At 44.0% G+C, this 14,895-nt stretch overlaps 1 protein-coding gene and 2 long non-coding RNA genes across 4 annotated transcripts in view; 1 reads left to right on the top strand and 2 right to left on the bottom strand.

Annotated features, from left to right (window-relative positions):
• The window catches only part of LOC111981474 (uncharacterized), a 3,915-nt gene extending 652 nt beyond the window's left edge, over positions 1-3,263 (bottom strand). The window contains exons 1-3 of one of the 2 annotated variants that reach the window (XR_002879595.2): positions 3,211-3,263; positions 3,041-3,098; positions 816-1,034 (exon numbers count right to left, since the gene is read on the bottom strand). This is a non-coding gene — a long non-coding RNA (uncharacterized lncRNA). Of the gene's footprint in view, positions 1-815; positions 1,035-3,040; positions 3,099-3,202 lie in introns of both variants that reach the window. The other variant, XR_011473723.1, reaches the window with a different exon arrangement.
• On the top strand, positions 1,584-1,888 carry LOC139022655 (uncharacterized). Its single transcript, XR_011473722.1, has 3 exons — positions 1,584-1,648; positions 1,698-1,748; positions 1,798-1,888. It is a non-coding gene; the product is annotated as an uncharacterized lncRNA (long non-coding RNA).
• A 5,090-nt stretch (positions 3,264-8,353) lies between the features above and the next one.
• LOC111981779 (uncharacterized) overlaps positions 8,354-14,895 on the bottom strand; it is a 16,331-nt gene continuing 9,789 nt past the window's right edge. Inside the window, exons 10-11 of the mRNA XM_070449192.1 lie at positions 9,813-10,160; positions 8,354-8,360 (exon numbers count right to left, since the gene is read on the bottom strand). Of these exons, the coding sequence (XP_070305293.1) occupies positions 8,354-8,360; positions 9,813-10,160 (355 nt within the window). The remainder of the gene's footprint in view (positions 8,361-9,812; positions 10,161-14,895) is intronic.

Genomic DNA, 14,895 nt, shown 5'->3' on the forward strand with positions numbered 1-14,895 from the left:
TATTTAAAGTGAAAGTCACCCAGTAAAATACAACTTGAGTAAAAAGTTACTGTAATTGCTCAAATATACTTAAGTATCAAAAGTAAAAGTATAAATAATTTCAAATTCCTTTTATTAAGCAAAGCAGATGGCACCATTTTCTTGTTTTAATGTAAGGATGACCAGGGATGTTCTCTTGACAAGTGAATTGGACCGTTTGTCTGTCTGATAGTGCTCGTTACATTTTGAATGAATTTGGGTGTCAGGTTTAATGTATGGAGTAAAAAGTACATTTTTTAGGAACGTAGTGAAGTAAAAGTTGTCAAAAATAAAGTACGGATACTACTTAAGTAAAATCAAACAGTTTACAAATAATCGGGATGAAAAGAGGACTGAAATATCCTACTAAAGTAGAAATTACTTAACATTTTACTCAAGTAAAATAGCACTCTGAAAAGCTCCTCAGTTACAGTAATGAGATTACAGAGAGAGGAGACTTGTGTAGTTTGGTTGTTTATTGGCAGTCAGCAGCACAGGAAGATGCAGAAAGGCAAAGCACAGACAACATTGTGCAGTGTCATCCTGACAACGTCATCTTAACATCCTAACATTGTAGTCTGACGTTGTAACAGCTGTTAGAAACAGAGCAGGAGGAGTCAGGCAGCAGAAACAGGAAGCCTTAAAATCCGACACCTCACAGGCGCAGATCAAACGGCTCCCTATCCCCCATGTAGTGCACTACTTTCTCAGTTGTGATCCGGCTCAGAAATAAAACAGCAGACAGAAAGTACAGCAGTAGTGACATCAACGTGACACACACCAGGCTTGGTGCAAACTACTTTCTACGCATGTGTGTGTGTGGGGAGAGTGCAAACTATGTTTCCAGTGCAATACCGGGTGTGGTGTGTACCGTGGTTCACCAGTGTGTGTGTGTGTGTGTGTGTGTGTGTGTGTGTGTGTCAGGGGTCTCTTAGGTATGACAGAGGGCCACAGCGGAGAAGCGGACCTCCTCCCTCTGCTCTCTCCACAAAACCCCGACACACCCTGGCTGCATCCTGGGAGAAAGAGAGGAGAGAGAATGAAGCAACACCGGGAGAAAGAGGAAGAAATGAAGACACTGCATCCTGCGGGGAAGAGAATGAAGCACTAACTGCATCCTGGGGAGAAAGAGAGGAGAGAGAATATGAAAGCACTAACTGCATCCTGGGGAGAAAGAGAGGAGAGAGAATATGAAAGCACTAACTGCATCCTGGGGAGAAGAGAGGAGAGAGAATATGAAAGCACTAACTGCATCCTGGGGAGAAAGAGAGGAGAGAGAATATGAAAGCACTAACTGTGGCTCTGGAGCGTTGGAGCTAAATTAATCAAATATTAGCAGATTGCGGGTGTAGCGAAACGCAGAGCATCAGCCCAGCTAGCACACAAACCTCTGGTCAAGTAAACAGGATACACTGGGAAAATGCAGTTAGCTCATTGGCAAGACGTCTGGCAGATGTAGAATGTCTCTATACTCCATTCTACATGGTTTAGATGTTGGCCAGGCATCAACATTATGTTCTGATGTCTCAGGGTGACGTCTTCCCAATGTACACATCCTCATTACATATTCCTGACGCTTTCTACAGGCTTCACCTGCATAGCTCTACAGGCCTGCTAGCTAGCCTTTTAGGTTCCCACATCTCCAAGTTGGCTAAACACAAAGCTAGCTAGCCTTTTAGGTTCCCACATCTACAAGTTGGCTAAACACAGAAAGCTAGCTAGCCTTTTAGGTTCCCACATCTCCAAGTTGGCTAAACACAAAGCTAGCTAGCCTTTTAGGTTCCCACATCGCCAAGTTGGCTAAACACAGAAAGCTAGCTAGCCTTTTTGTTCCCAATCTCCAATTGGCTAAACACAGAAAGCTAGCTAGCCTTTTGCTTCCCAACTCCAAGTTGGCTAAACAACAGAAACTAGCTAGCCTTTTGCTTCCCATATTCTCCAAGTGGCTAAAACACATGAGCTGAGCTACGCTTCTAGGTCCAACACATCTGCCGTTGGTTTACCAAACAGTAGCCTTTGGATTTCCCCTATGTTGAACTTAAACAAGAAAATAATAGCCGCTGGTTGCTACAATACTGGATTCTACCATTGAACCTTAAGAACAACTCTGAGTTACATTAGCTTGATCCCTCAGTGAACTATACAAAAACATGACAGCTTTTTGACATAGCTGAATCACGTACTCTCATCCATCGGCTTACGCAATAGCCGGGAAGTCACTAGTGACTCTACCCATGCGCGAGTACATAGCTGGCACTAATCGTAAAAACACAGCCGTGGTTTTACCAACTAGCCTGGATCCCTATTAACTCTAAACAAAACACATTTCTGAGGATTCTAAGTACAATGTTTGTTTATTTTTATGCTTCTGAACATTGTTAAGATTTACATGTTTAAACGCATTAGGACACGGTCATGCCTGTCTATAGAATGAGATCAAGGAACAATCGAGCGCAATGCCTCCTCGCTGTCCCCACAACGATGGAAGGACACGCGCGCATTCCAGTCTTGAGGCACGGGAGTACGTTTGAAGCAAACTACAAGAGCGCCCACCTTTGTGACGAAAACGACAACCGTCTTGCTGTTGCTCGGTAGGTGGTATAAAATTCTGCCTTTACAGTTTGATACGTGGGCTGAACGAACGGATTAGACAGGATGTGGAAGGAAGGTTGGATACGTGGGCTGAGGATTAACGAATGGGAAGGTTTGATACGTGGGCTGGATTAGACGAACGGAAGGTTTGATACGTGGGCTGGATTAGAGACATGGGAAGGTTTTATACGTGCGCTGCGAAGACGAAGGAAGTTGATACGTGGGCCTGAGGGATTAGACGAAGGAAGGTTTGATACGTGGGTGGATTAGACGAACGGAAGTTTGATACGTGGGCTGGATTAGACGAACTGGAAGTCTTGATACGTGGCTGGATTTAGACGAACGGAAGAGTTTGATACGTGGGCTGGGACTTAGACGAATGGAAGGTTTATACGTGGGCTGGATTAGACGAATGGAATAAGGAACGTACCTTGATGAAGGAGTCATCCTTGTGGTTTCCATGGTTGACCGTCCCTCCATCCTACCATCTAAACAACAAATCACAGAGAGACCGTGTGTAAATACACACCTGGGGAGACGGGGGCCGGGAGACACACTGGGGACGGGGCCCGGGAACACTGGACTCAGCCACACACTCACCCAGCTCATAAAGCTGTCCTTTCACATTGACGAAGGTGATAAAATGGAAGCTCCGTTATTGCCTCCACCTGAAAGGAAGAGAAGATTAGAGGGTTGGAGAGAAAGAGAGAGGTTTAGAGAAGAGGAGGAGAGCGTATAAAAGATGAACAGTGATACATTATAAACATCTGAGGTAGTCCTATTTTGCAGTTGTGTGTTGTCTCACCCTGCACGTGCCCTGGGCTGCCACCTCATCATGAGCCTCTCTGATGGCCTGCAGAGACACAAGAATATACACACATTAAACAAATATGAAGACATACAGGTATCTACATTAAACATTAAGGGCATTAGGAAAGTATTCAGACCCCTGACTTTTTCCACACTGTTACAAATTACGAGCCTTTTCTAAAATGGATTAAGATTGGTTTTTTCCCTTCATTCAATCTACACACAATACCCCATATTTACATCACAATACCCCATATTGACAAAGCGAAAACAGGTTTAACATTTTTGCTATTTCTAAAAAATATTATAATACCTTATTACATCAGTATTCAGACCCTTGCCAGGAGACTCGAAATGCAGCTCAGGTGTATTCGGTTTCCATTGATCCTTAAAATATTTCTACAACTTGGAGTCCACCTTGGTCAATTTCATTTGACAGAGCTGAAAGGCACACACCTGTCCAAGGTCCCAGAGTTTATATTTAACTAGTCGGTTTAGAACCAAATCTTATTTACAATGACCGCCTACCGGAACAGTGGGTAACTGCCTTGTTCAGGGCGCAACGACAATTTTTACCTTCAGCTGCAGGGATTCATCTCAAAACCTTTCGGATACTGGCCCAACGCTCTAACCACGAGCCTACCTGCCGCCCGACAGTGTCAAAGCCAAAAACCAAGCCATGAGACGCTGGCAGCATGAAGTCTCAGATTCCTATTTTGAACTTTTGCAAACTTTTAAGTTTTTTTTTTGTCGTCCCGTAGGCCCGAGGACTGAGCATTGGGAGAGGGCCGTACAGGATTGGTGGAACGTGGTCACTCAGATAGAGCTTCTCTGAGGATGTGAAATGTCCAGAGAAACCCCTGCGCCTCTGCCTCAGGCCTATTTTTAGAGTGGCAAGGAAGTCTCCTTGAACCATCCAGGCACTTCTTCCTAGAGTGGCCAGAGGACCCGCCACAATCTAGGCCTTAATGGTGTGGGAGGGAAGCGCTCCACCAGCTTGTTTGCGTGCATAGGGAAGCTTCCATAGGACCTTATAGTAAGTGCCCGAGGAGTTCCACTCTAACAGAGTTAGAGAGTGCCCGGGAGAGGGAAGAACATCTCCCAATCAGCTAGAGCTGGCTCAGGGGAGCACTCCACAATCAGGACCTTTTTGGTAGTGGGGCCTAGAGGAGCTCCTCAGTAAGGCATATGCACCCCTTGGAGTTTGCTAAAATGGCACTAAAGGACCTTCAGACCATGAGAAACAAGATTCTCTGGCCTGATGCCAAGGTCAGTCTCGAGGAAACCTGGCCACCATCCTAAAGTGTAAGCATGGTGGTGCGCCTCATGCTGTCAAGGGATGTTTTTCAGCGGCAGGACTGGGAGACTAGCAGGATCGAGGCCAAAGATGAAACAGAGTAAAATACAGAGAGATCCTTGATGAAAACCGCTCCAGAGGCACTCAGGACCTCAGACGTGGGCTGCAGGTTCACCTTCCGGAACGGACAACGACCCTAAGACACACACCAAAGACACGCAGAACTGGCTTCGGGGACAAAGTCTCTGAATGTCCTTGAGTGGCCCAGCCAGAGCCCGTACCTTTGGAACCCATCAATATCACATGGAGAACCAGAAAATAGCTGTGCAGTGGACCTACTCCCAATCCAACCTGACAGAGTAGAGGGTCTGAGATTGAAGAAATGGAGAAACTCCCAAATTACAGGTGTGCCAAGCTTGTAGCGATCTACCAAAAAGACAACGAGGCTGTAAATACGTGCCAAGTGCTTCAACAAGTACTGAGTGAAAGGGTCTAATACTGTATGGTTAAATGTGATTTTCAGGTTAATTTTTTCTAGAGATTAGGCAAAAAAGTCTCAAACTTATTTTTGCTTTGTCATTATGGGGTATTGTGTGCTCAAGGATGAGGGGAAAAAACGATATTAAAATCAATTTTGAGAATAAAGATCAACTGACAAATGTGGAAAAAGTCCAGGGTCTGAAACCTGTAATGTAGACATATCATTACAGGCCAACAGGTATCTTACACAGTATATACATTACGAATAGACAATACGTCAGTAATGAGTATTAACTTGAACCATTTAGACAAACCTCACGATAACAGCTTATACCGTTGTAAGAACCGGCCTTCTCACTCAATACGCTTCAAATTAGTGTCCGGCCTCTACAAGGAAGTCAATAGTGTTCCCAGGGCCCACGGAGGCTCACAGTAGGTTATCAATCTCTAACGGCTAGTTCTCACAGGGCAGGGCCTCTTACAAGGACAAATAGTGTACGCCTCACAGAGCAGTGCCAGGGCCTCTACAAGGCAAGTCAATAGGTTCCCACAGGCGGGCCTCTACAAGATCAATAGTGTCAGGCGGGCATCCAGGGCTAGGTCCAGGGGCCTCTACAAGGAGTCAAATAGTGTTCCACCGAGGGCTCACTGGTCAATGTCCAGCTACAAAGGATCAGATAGTGTTCCACAGGGCCTCTACAAGGAGTAAAGGTTCAACGCTCAGGTGGGTTCAGGCACATGGCCTACTACAAGGAGTCAATAGTGTTTCCACAGGGCTCTGCTCACAAGGGGTCGCAATAGTGTTCCACGGGGCGGCTCTACAGAGGAGTCAATAGTGTTCCACGCAGGGGGTTTCCCTCTACAAGAGTCAATAGGTTCACCAGGCGGGGTACCGGGTCTAGTTCCAGGCTCTACAAGGAGTCATAGTGTCCACGGGGCCTCTAGCAAAGTCAATAGTGTCACAGGGCCTTCTACAAGGAGTCAATAGGTTTCCACAGCGCCTCTACAAGGAGTCATATAGTGTTCCACAGAGCCGTCTAACCAGGAGCAATAGTGTTCCACAGGGCCTCTACAAGGACTCAATAGTTTCCAGCAGAGAGGCCTCTACAAGAGTCATAGTGTTCCACAGGGCCTCTACAAGGATCAATAGTGTTCCCAGCAGGGCCTTCTACAAGAGTCATAATATGCTTCACAGGGGCCTCTACAAGGAGTCAATAGTGTTCCACAGGGCCTCATCATATTAGGTCAAAGGCAGTGTTCAACACCGGTGTAGTGGTCTCACAGGAGTCAGAGGTTCCAGGGGCCTCTTCAAGTCATTGTTTAACGGAGTCTCAGAGTCAGTAGTGTTCCACAGGGCCTCTACAAGAGTCAGTAGTGTTCCACAGGCCTACTACAAGAAGTGCAATAGTGTCAGGGCCTCCACAGAGTAGTGTGAGGGCCTTCTACAAGGAGATGCAATAGTGGTTCCACAGTGCCTCTACAAAGGACAATAGTGTCCACAGCAGGGCCTCTACAAGGAGTCAATTAGTGTTCACACCCTCAAGAAGAATTCCCGCGGCTCTACAAGAGTCAATAGTGTCCACAGGGCCTCTAAAGGAGTCAAAGGTTCAGGGCATGCCCTATCTCAATCGTGTTCCAGGCCTCTACAAGGAGTCAATTTTCTATTACGGTATCTTTACTTTTACTCAAGTATGACAAATGGGTAATTTTTCCACCGCTGGTAGGGAGGGAGATGCTCAACGACAAGTTTTGAGAACGGTGATCAGCAATAGCCAATGAGAGCTCTTAAGTTTAATTGCAGAAACACCAGTACACAGACAGGAAGTACACAAACAGCCAATGATAACATGCTAGGGGGAACAACACATTACAGATTATACAAAGACCTTAAAAGATGCACGTGTTGATAGTATTAACAGTGTTCTTATTAGAATGTTGATTGGTCGAATCCCTTATAGGAAACAAGGAAGTGGTTTTATCAGTGAATTTACATTGAATATTACATTTTTCCATTTCACAATTTAGGTTAAAGTTGTTTTTCTTTATCCTTGTTCTAGTTAAGGAAACTGAGCAGCAGATTCCCATTAAAGAAAGACCCAAAGAATATTAACAATTGTAAAACTATGAATATCTTTCCATAATTTCTTTACATGTAGACAATGCAGAATTGTTTTCTGGATGCTCAACACAAAGTGCAGTTAATGTCTTCTGAGTTTCTTCAGGTAATGATTCGCAGGGTAATACTTATGGATCATTCTGAAAGAGACCTTTGACCTTGTTAACAAGCAGGTATTTGTGTGGTAATAATATCCAGTCTTTTTTTCTAACAGATTATTGAAATATATTCCAGTAAATTGTGACATAAGGAATAGCTACAATTTTAAAATAAAGAACACACAGATCTGTTGTCCTGAGGAAGCAAGGAGAAACACATGTTTCCTATTGTCAACCGGATTAAGAGAGGGCAGGTCCAGAAGGTCTGGTTACACCTGTAAACAACTGAGTTCCAGATGGAATCGCCTCAGACTACGGCAAACTCTCTAGGTGTTACAGGAATATTGTACAAGATAATAAACATTCCTCATAATTGAGTAACAATCCTGCATTAAAAAGTTGACTCACCAGCAGGATATGATAAATTTTTTTATTTTTTTTATTTCACCTTTATTTAACCAGGTAGGCTAGTTGAGAACAAGTTCTCATTTGCAACTGCGACCTGGCCAAGATAAAGCATAGCAGTGTGAACAGACAACACAGAGTTACACATGGAGTAAACAATAAACAAGTCAATAACATGGTAGAAAAAAAAGAGAATCTATATACAATGTGTGCAAAAGGCATGAGGTAGGCAATAAATCGAATAATTACAATTTAGCAGATTAAGCGAGGTAGCAGCTCCTGGTGATTTCCTTACTACTAATATTCTCTGGAGTTTCACACACACAACACACACACACACACAACACCACACGTTCCGCGGATGACACACCAGCACACCAGCGTATGCACGCGGAGCGCAACCTACCACACTTGCGTGGTTGGCGGAGGGGCATCACACCTACATCACTACACACCAGTGGCGCCCAGTAACTGTTCCGTATCTATCTGTGTGGGTGGTTAGTCCAGCTCGGGGTGGGTCTGCTGATAACTCGCGGGTCACACCCTGCGAGACAACAGGTGACGGGGCAATAGAGTACAATTTTATAGGGCTATCGGCCCTCAGTCCAGTCTCCGTCCAGAACCCCTGCAATATAACATTTATAAACCCCGGTCTTCCAGTCCAGAACCCACTACTGTAACAGAAACATTTATAACCCGGGTCTCCAGTCCAGAACCCCTACTGTAACAGAACATTTTAACCCCGTCTCCAGTCCAAGACAACCCCCTACTGGTAACAGAACATTTAATACCCGGTCTCTAGAATAATCCTACTGTAACACACATTTATAACCCCGGTAATAACCCTGTTTATATACACACACATCTCACCTCGATCCACCACTTCTGGCGCCTCTCTGAATGCAGGCTCGGGATGTCTCGGTTCGTCCCCGGGACGAAGGTGAGGTTCCTTCGCGCTCAGCCCCCGGTGCTGGCCATCTCTGATAATGGCTTTATTGGCTACAGTGTTTTTCCTGGCAGGTTTTAACATATCTCTGGCTCTGTTAAGCAAGCTCGGCTACATGGTTGTCCGGCTTAATTCCAACGGATACGCATAGGGCTTGTTATTCCCGCCGGTTAAGGCCACGGAGGGCCCGTATCGGTTATCTCCGTTATTCCCCCAGGTTTTCTCCGTAACTTCGGCGTGAAGCGTCTCACGAGTTGGGCGTAGAGGAAAGTGACAGCTTATCCTGACTCACCGCACACTGCAACACGAAACCAACCAGACACTAAAAATAACCTCCGAACCGGCAGGCGCGAGACAAGACGCCCCAGCAGGCCGTCTGGTGCCCGCAGGACGGGGAGGGATAGAAGAAATGCTTGGAGGGGGGTGTTGGGGTGTGTGTGTTTTACAAAGGTGGCGTTATAATTCGGTCGCTGGGGAGGCCAAACGTGGACGCTGCTTGTCACCGAGCGCCAGAGCAAAGCAGCGTCTGTTAACCATGGCGACGCGGCTGCAGCTCTGATCCTGGGTAAATACCGTCCGACGACCAAGCGATAACCATTATCTTTTGGACTTCTGTTGTTTCAAAAAAATATTTTATTAAATATTTATTTTTTTTATGGATTTTTACAAAACATAATAGATTAATTCATCATATAAATAACAAATCTGTTTTCAGCATCAAATACATGGGTTTCATTATTGGCTAGTAACTTTCCCCTTCCGGAGTAACTTCCCTCCGGAGTAACTTCCTTCCGCAGAACTTCCCCCCGAGTAACTTTCCCCCCGGAGTAACTTCCCTCCCGGAGTAACTTCCTCCGAGTAACTTCCCCCGAGTAAACTGGCCCCTCCGGAGTTAACTTGCCCTCCGGAGTTAACTGCCCCCCAGAGTAACTGCCCCGGGGTAACTGGCACCCCGGAGTAACTGCCCCCCAGAGTAACTTCCCCCCAGGAGTAACTGCACTCGGGGTAACTGCACCCCCGGAGTAACTGCAGCCCCCGGAGTAACTGCACCCCCGGAGTGAACTGCCCCCGGAGTCACTGCCCTCGGAGTCAACTGCCCTCTGGTAAACTTGCCCCTCTGGGTAACTGCCCTCTGGGTAACTGCCCCTCGGGGAACTGCACGCCGCGGGAGTAACTGCACCCCCGGAGTAAGTCTGACGCCCGGAGTAACTTGCCCCGGAGTACTGCCGCCTCGAGTAACTCCCCTCGGAGTACCTGCCGCCTTCTGGGTAACTGCCACCTCTGGGTAACTGCCCCTCGGGTAAATGCCCCTCGGGGTTAAATACCCCCAGAGTAACTGCCGCCCCGCAGTAACTGCCCCGCGAGTAACTGCCCCCGGAGTAACTGCCCCCGGAGTAACTGCCCCGTAATTCACATTAACACCACAAGAATGTCACCAAATTATTTTCATTTCACAACTTGGAGATATTTCAACAAAAATTTGCGGTAAATTATCTAATTTTACTGAAAATTTTGAAAAAAGTTGTAGATATATTCACAATGACGTTATATCTACTATATTTTTAAATATACAGTGCGAAAAGTAAAATCCACTTGTTTGAGAAGAAAAAATGTCGAGAATTTTTGAGGTAAGTATTTCATATGTTGGATGGAGTGTTTTGGGGCAAACTCGCCCTCTTGGGGGCCTAGGTTCTTCATGGTTATGAATGTGTTTCTTACCTTGTCATTTTAGACACTGACTAGCCCCAGTTAGCGCTAGTTTCATGATACTTGCTAGCTAGCACCTTCAACTAAGCAGCTAAAATGCTAGCACATAGCTAGTTTAAGCAAGAACTGCTAGGAGTGCAGCTAGCCACTTCACTAGCAGTAAGATGCTAGACCAGCTAGCTAGTTAGCATAAGCTGCTAGGAGTGCTTAGCAAGCACTTTCACTAGCAGTAAATGCTAGCCAGCCTAGCTATTTAGCTATGGAAACTGCTAGTAGTGTAGCTTAGGCAACCTCACTTCACTAGCAGTAAACTGCTAGCCAGCTAGCTATGTTTTAGGCCTAACTGCCTAGGGTAGTGCTTAGCTAGCCACTTTCACTAGCAGTAAATGCTTTTTATGGCGTTAGGAGGCCAGTAGCTTCTTCCTTGGCTGAGGCTTCTCAGTGTTAATGTTGATTATACGCAGACTCGTTATGACTGTGGATTTCGATACTTTTGTCCTGTTTCCTCCAGCTCTTCACATGGTCTTTGCTGTTGTGATTCTGGGATTGATTTGCACTTTTCGGCACCAAAGTACGTTCATCTCTAGGAGACAGAAGCGTCTCCTTGCCTGAGCTGTATGCGGCTTGCGTGGTCCCATGGTGTTTTTATACTATACACCTTCCAATGTGACTCAAATGATGTCAATTAGCCTATCAGAAGCTTCTAAAGCCATGACATCATTTTCTTTTTTTTCCACGGGATTTTCCCAGCTGTTTAAACTGTTTATGACTCTGATATTGGCCGCTTACTGACCATACAGAGCTGTTTATCTCTGATAATGGCCCTTACTGACCATAAAGCTGTTTTTATAGACATTACACTGTTTAACTCTCTGATAATGGCCTTACTGGACCATAGAGCTGTTCTATATTGACATTAAAACTGTTTATTCAATCTGATAATGGCGCCTTACTGACAATAGGAGTGTTTATAATTGAACATTAAACCTGTCATTATCTCTGGATAATGGCCCTTACTGACCAATCGAGCCTGTTTTCTCTGATAATGGACCCGTTACTGACCAATAGAGCCTGTTTATATAGACATTACACTGTTATCACTTCTGATAATGGCGCCTTTACTGACCATAGAGCTGTTTATATTGACATTAAACGTTTTATCTCATGATAATGGCCCTTACTGACAAATAGAGGCAATGTATTTATAACTTGACATTAAACTGTTTATCTCTGATAATGGCCAGTCGGCAAGAGCATCCTATCGGAAGCATTTAATCGCTCTAATGATTAAACATGAGTTGGTCACAGATAGGAGATAAACAATTTAATTAGCACAATTCTGGGAACAAAGGCTATAAATGACAAATCAATACAGTAATAACGGGGAGCTTTTTCAAATATGAGGTTGGAAACATTTTAAGAAAATATTGGACAGTCTTCTTTGCCAAGACTGCGGTGTAAAGAAGAAGTAACTCCAAAAGACAATCTTGTTCAAAAGCCTGTTTGAAAGTCTTTATGAGGACAAAATTCTGTTCTGTTGAGCTACAAAGCTGGATGAATTATAGACTGAAAGCCTTTGTCAAATGTAAGGAGAAATGGCTAGAGGGATGAATCTTTTTTTTAGAAAAAAACTAACACAACTTTAAAAAATGACACAATTAAATATTAAACCGTCTCATCACAGATGAATCCCAAATTAATCTCAGGTCTTTATGTTGCAATTCCTCCAGGACTTTCTCACAGTTCTAAGTATTGGTGAGGTGTTGTCTTCTTACTTCTTCTTCTTCTTTTTATCAAAAGCTTCGATAAAGTGGGAACCATGAGTTCTATTCTTCCCTGGAGAATGTGGTTTTTTGGGGGAAATGTAGTATATTTAAAGTCTATTTGAATGGGAAATGTTTCCATTAAATGTAGACATGGCATTTCCTAGATTTGATTTGACATAGAGGATTAGACAAGGTCCCAACAGTGGTCTCTCTTCGCTTGCAACCAATTTTAAAATTTTGTATAATCCAGCGATATAATTAGGGGTCTCTATTGCTGAAGAGATATTAAGAATATAATGCTGGAGCAGATTACGGTCTTATTCTGACAGAGCATTAAAAGGGGTTCTATTGCCTGACAGAGACATTTAAGCTCTAATGGACAGAGAATACAGGGGTCCCTATTGCTAGGATTAACAACGGACCCAGACGACCGATTAATTAAGGGGTCTATTGTGACAGATCTATTAAAGGGGTCCTCTATTTGCTGACAGGAATTAAAAAGGGTCTCTAACATTGCGACAGAGACATTAAAAGGGTCTCTATTGCTGACAGGAATTAAAAGGGTCACTCATATCGTGGACAGAGATATTAAAGAGGGTCTCCTACTTGCTTGACAGAGACATTAAAAGTGATTCTATTGACAGAACATTAAGTCCCTATTGCTGACAGATATATTAAAAGGGTCTCTGTTGCTGACAGGATATTAAAAGGGGTCTCTGTGCCTGACAGAGATATTATATTTTGAAGATGCTGACTCAGATTCTATGAGCAGTCGATGTGATATATTTTCCAAAGAATCTGGTCTTTGCCTAAACCTTTAAGTGTGAATTGGTTTGCTGTTAAAGACTGGTGTGATACCGCTCGATCTGGCAATATACCAGGTCAAGGAGAATGTCAATCGTCTAAAAATTATCGAAGAGGACCAAAGCGCAGCGGGGTTTGAATCACTTCTTCTATTTTACATGAAGAACATTTAAAACAACAAAACTAATAAGATCGAACGTGACCGCTCTAATAACACCTGTGCAAACATGCACATAACATAGACAATAACCCACAACACAAAACAAGGCTACCCTAAATATGGTTCCCAATCAGAGACACGAAAAAACATGTCTCTGATTGAGAACATATCAGGCAAACACTAGAAAATAGACAACCAGACAAACATAGAATGCACACTCAATCACACCCTGACCCAAAGCAAAAACATAGAAAACATACAAAGCAAACTTAGGTCAGGGCGTGACAGAGAGTAACATATTGGGATTACCATGTCTCAGGATCAACAGGAAAGATGCTCATTACATTCATACTACTATTGAAAATAACAAACAAAAGTTCACCATTGGGTTGCAGAGGGATTTATCCTTGAAAGGTTGAGTATTGGCTTTCTAAAGCTGAAAGGTATCCCAGACTTATCTTATGCGGCCCTGTCCCCTACATTTGACAAAAAAAAATAGGTAAAGCTGTTGCCAGATGCATTTTCAACTTAATCTAGAAAATCGTACAGATTATATTAGGTAATGTGTCATTATGAACACAAAGAATATGTCTCATTTTCCTGAATCATCCTTAAGATGAATTGGGCTGAAATTTCTATGAAGAAATCCAACTTCAATCTTGAAAGTTCACTCCTATTACATCTTCTCCCGTTTTGGTGACTTCAATTTTACGTTACGTTTAATTTTAACGATTGATAAGATTCCTACAAATTCTCTGCTTTTCAGACCAGTAATCTTAGCATGGTCGTTAATAAACAACTTTAGGCATTTATTTGGAACAATAAGGATATGTCTTTATTTTTTAAGAACTGGTTTAAATTAGTAAAACAAATGCATGCTTTTCAACCGTTCGCTGCCTGCACCCGCACGCACCGACTAGCATCACCACCTGGACGGTTCCGACTAGAATATGTGACATCTATAAGTACCTAGTGTCTGGCTAGACTGCAAACTCTCCTTCCAACACTCATATCAAACATCTCCAATCCAAAATCAACAAGAATCGGCTTTCTATTCCGCAACAAAGCCTCCTATCACTCCCGGCCGCCACTTACCCTAGGTAAAACTGACTATCCTACCGATCCCTCGATTTCGGCGATGTCATCTACAAAATAGCTTCCAATACTCACCTAGCAACTGGATGCAGTTTAATCACAGTGCATTCGTTTTGTTACTTAAAGCCCTTATACGACCCACCACTGCGACTGTATGCCCTAGTCGGCTGGCCCTCGCTCAGTTCGTCGTCAGACCCACTGGCTCCAGGTCATCTACAAGGCTATGTAGTAAAGTCCGCCTTCTCAGTTCACTGGTCACGATGGCTACACCCCCCCGGCAACGCGCTCCAGCAGGTGTATCTCACTGATCATCCTAAAGCAAAACCTCATTTGGACCTTTCCTTCCAGTTCTCTGCTGCCTGCGACTGGAACAATTCAAAAATTCTGAAGTTGGAGACTTTATCTCCTCAACAACTTTAAAAATCTGCTATCCGAGCAGCTAACCGCTCGCTGCAGCTGTACATAGTCCATCTGTAACTCACCACAATTTTACCTACCTCACCCCCCATACTGCTTTATTTATTTACTTTTTCTGCTCTTTTGCACACCAGTATCTCTTCTTGCAACCATATGATCATCTGAATGATTTATCACTCCAGTG

This window comes from Salvelinus sp. IW2-2015, linkage group LG20, assembly GCF_002910315.2.
Source record: "Salvelinus sp. IW2-2015 linkage group LG20, ASM291031v2, whole genome shotgun sequence".
NCBI lineage: Eukaryota > Metazoa > Chordata > Actinopteri > Salmoniformes > Salmonidae > Salvelinus > Salvelinus sp. IW2-2015.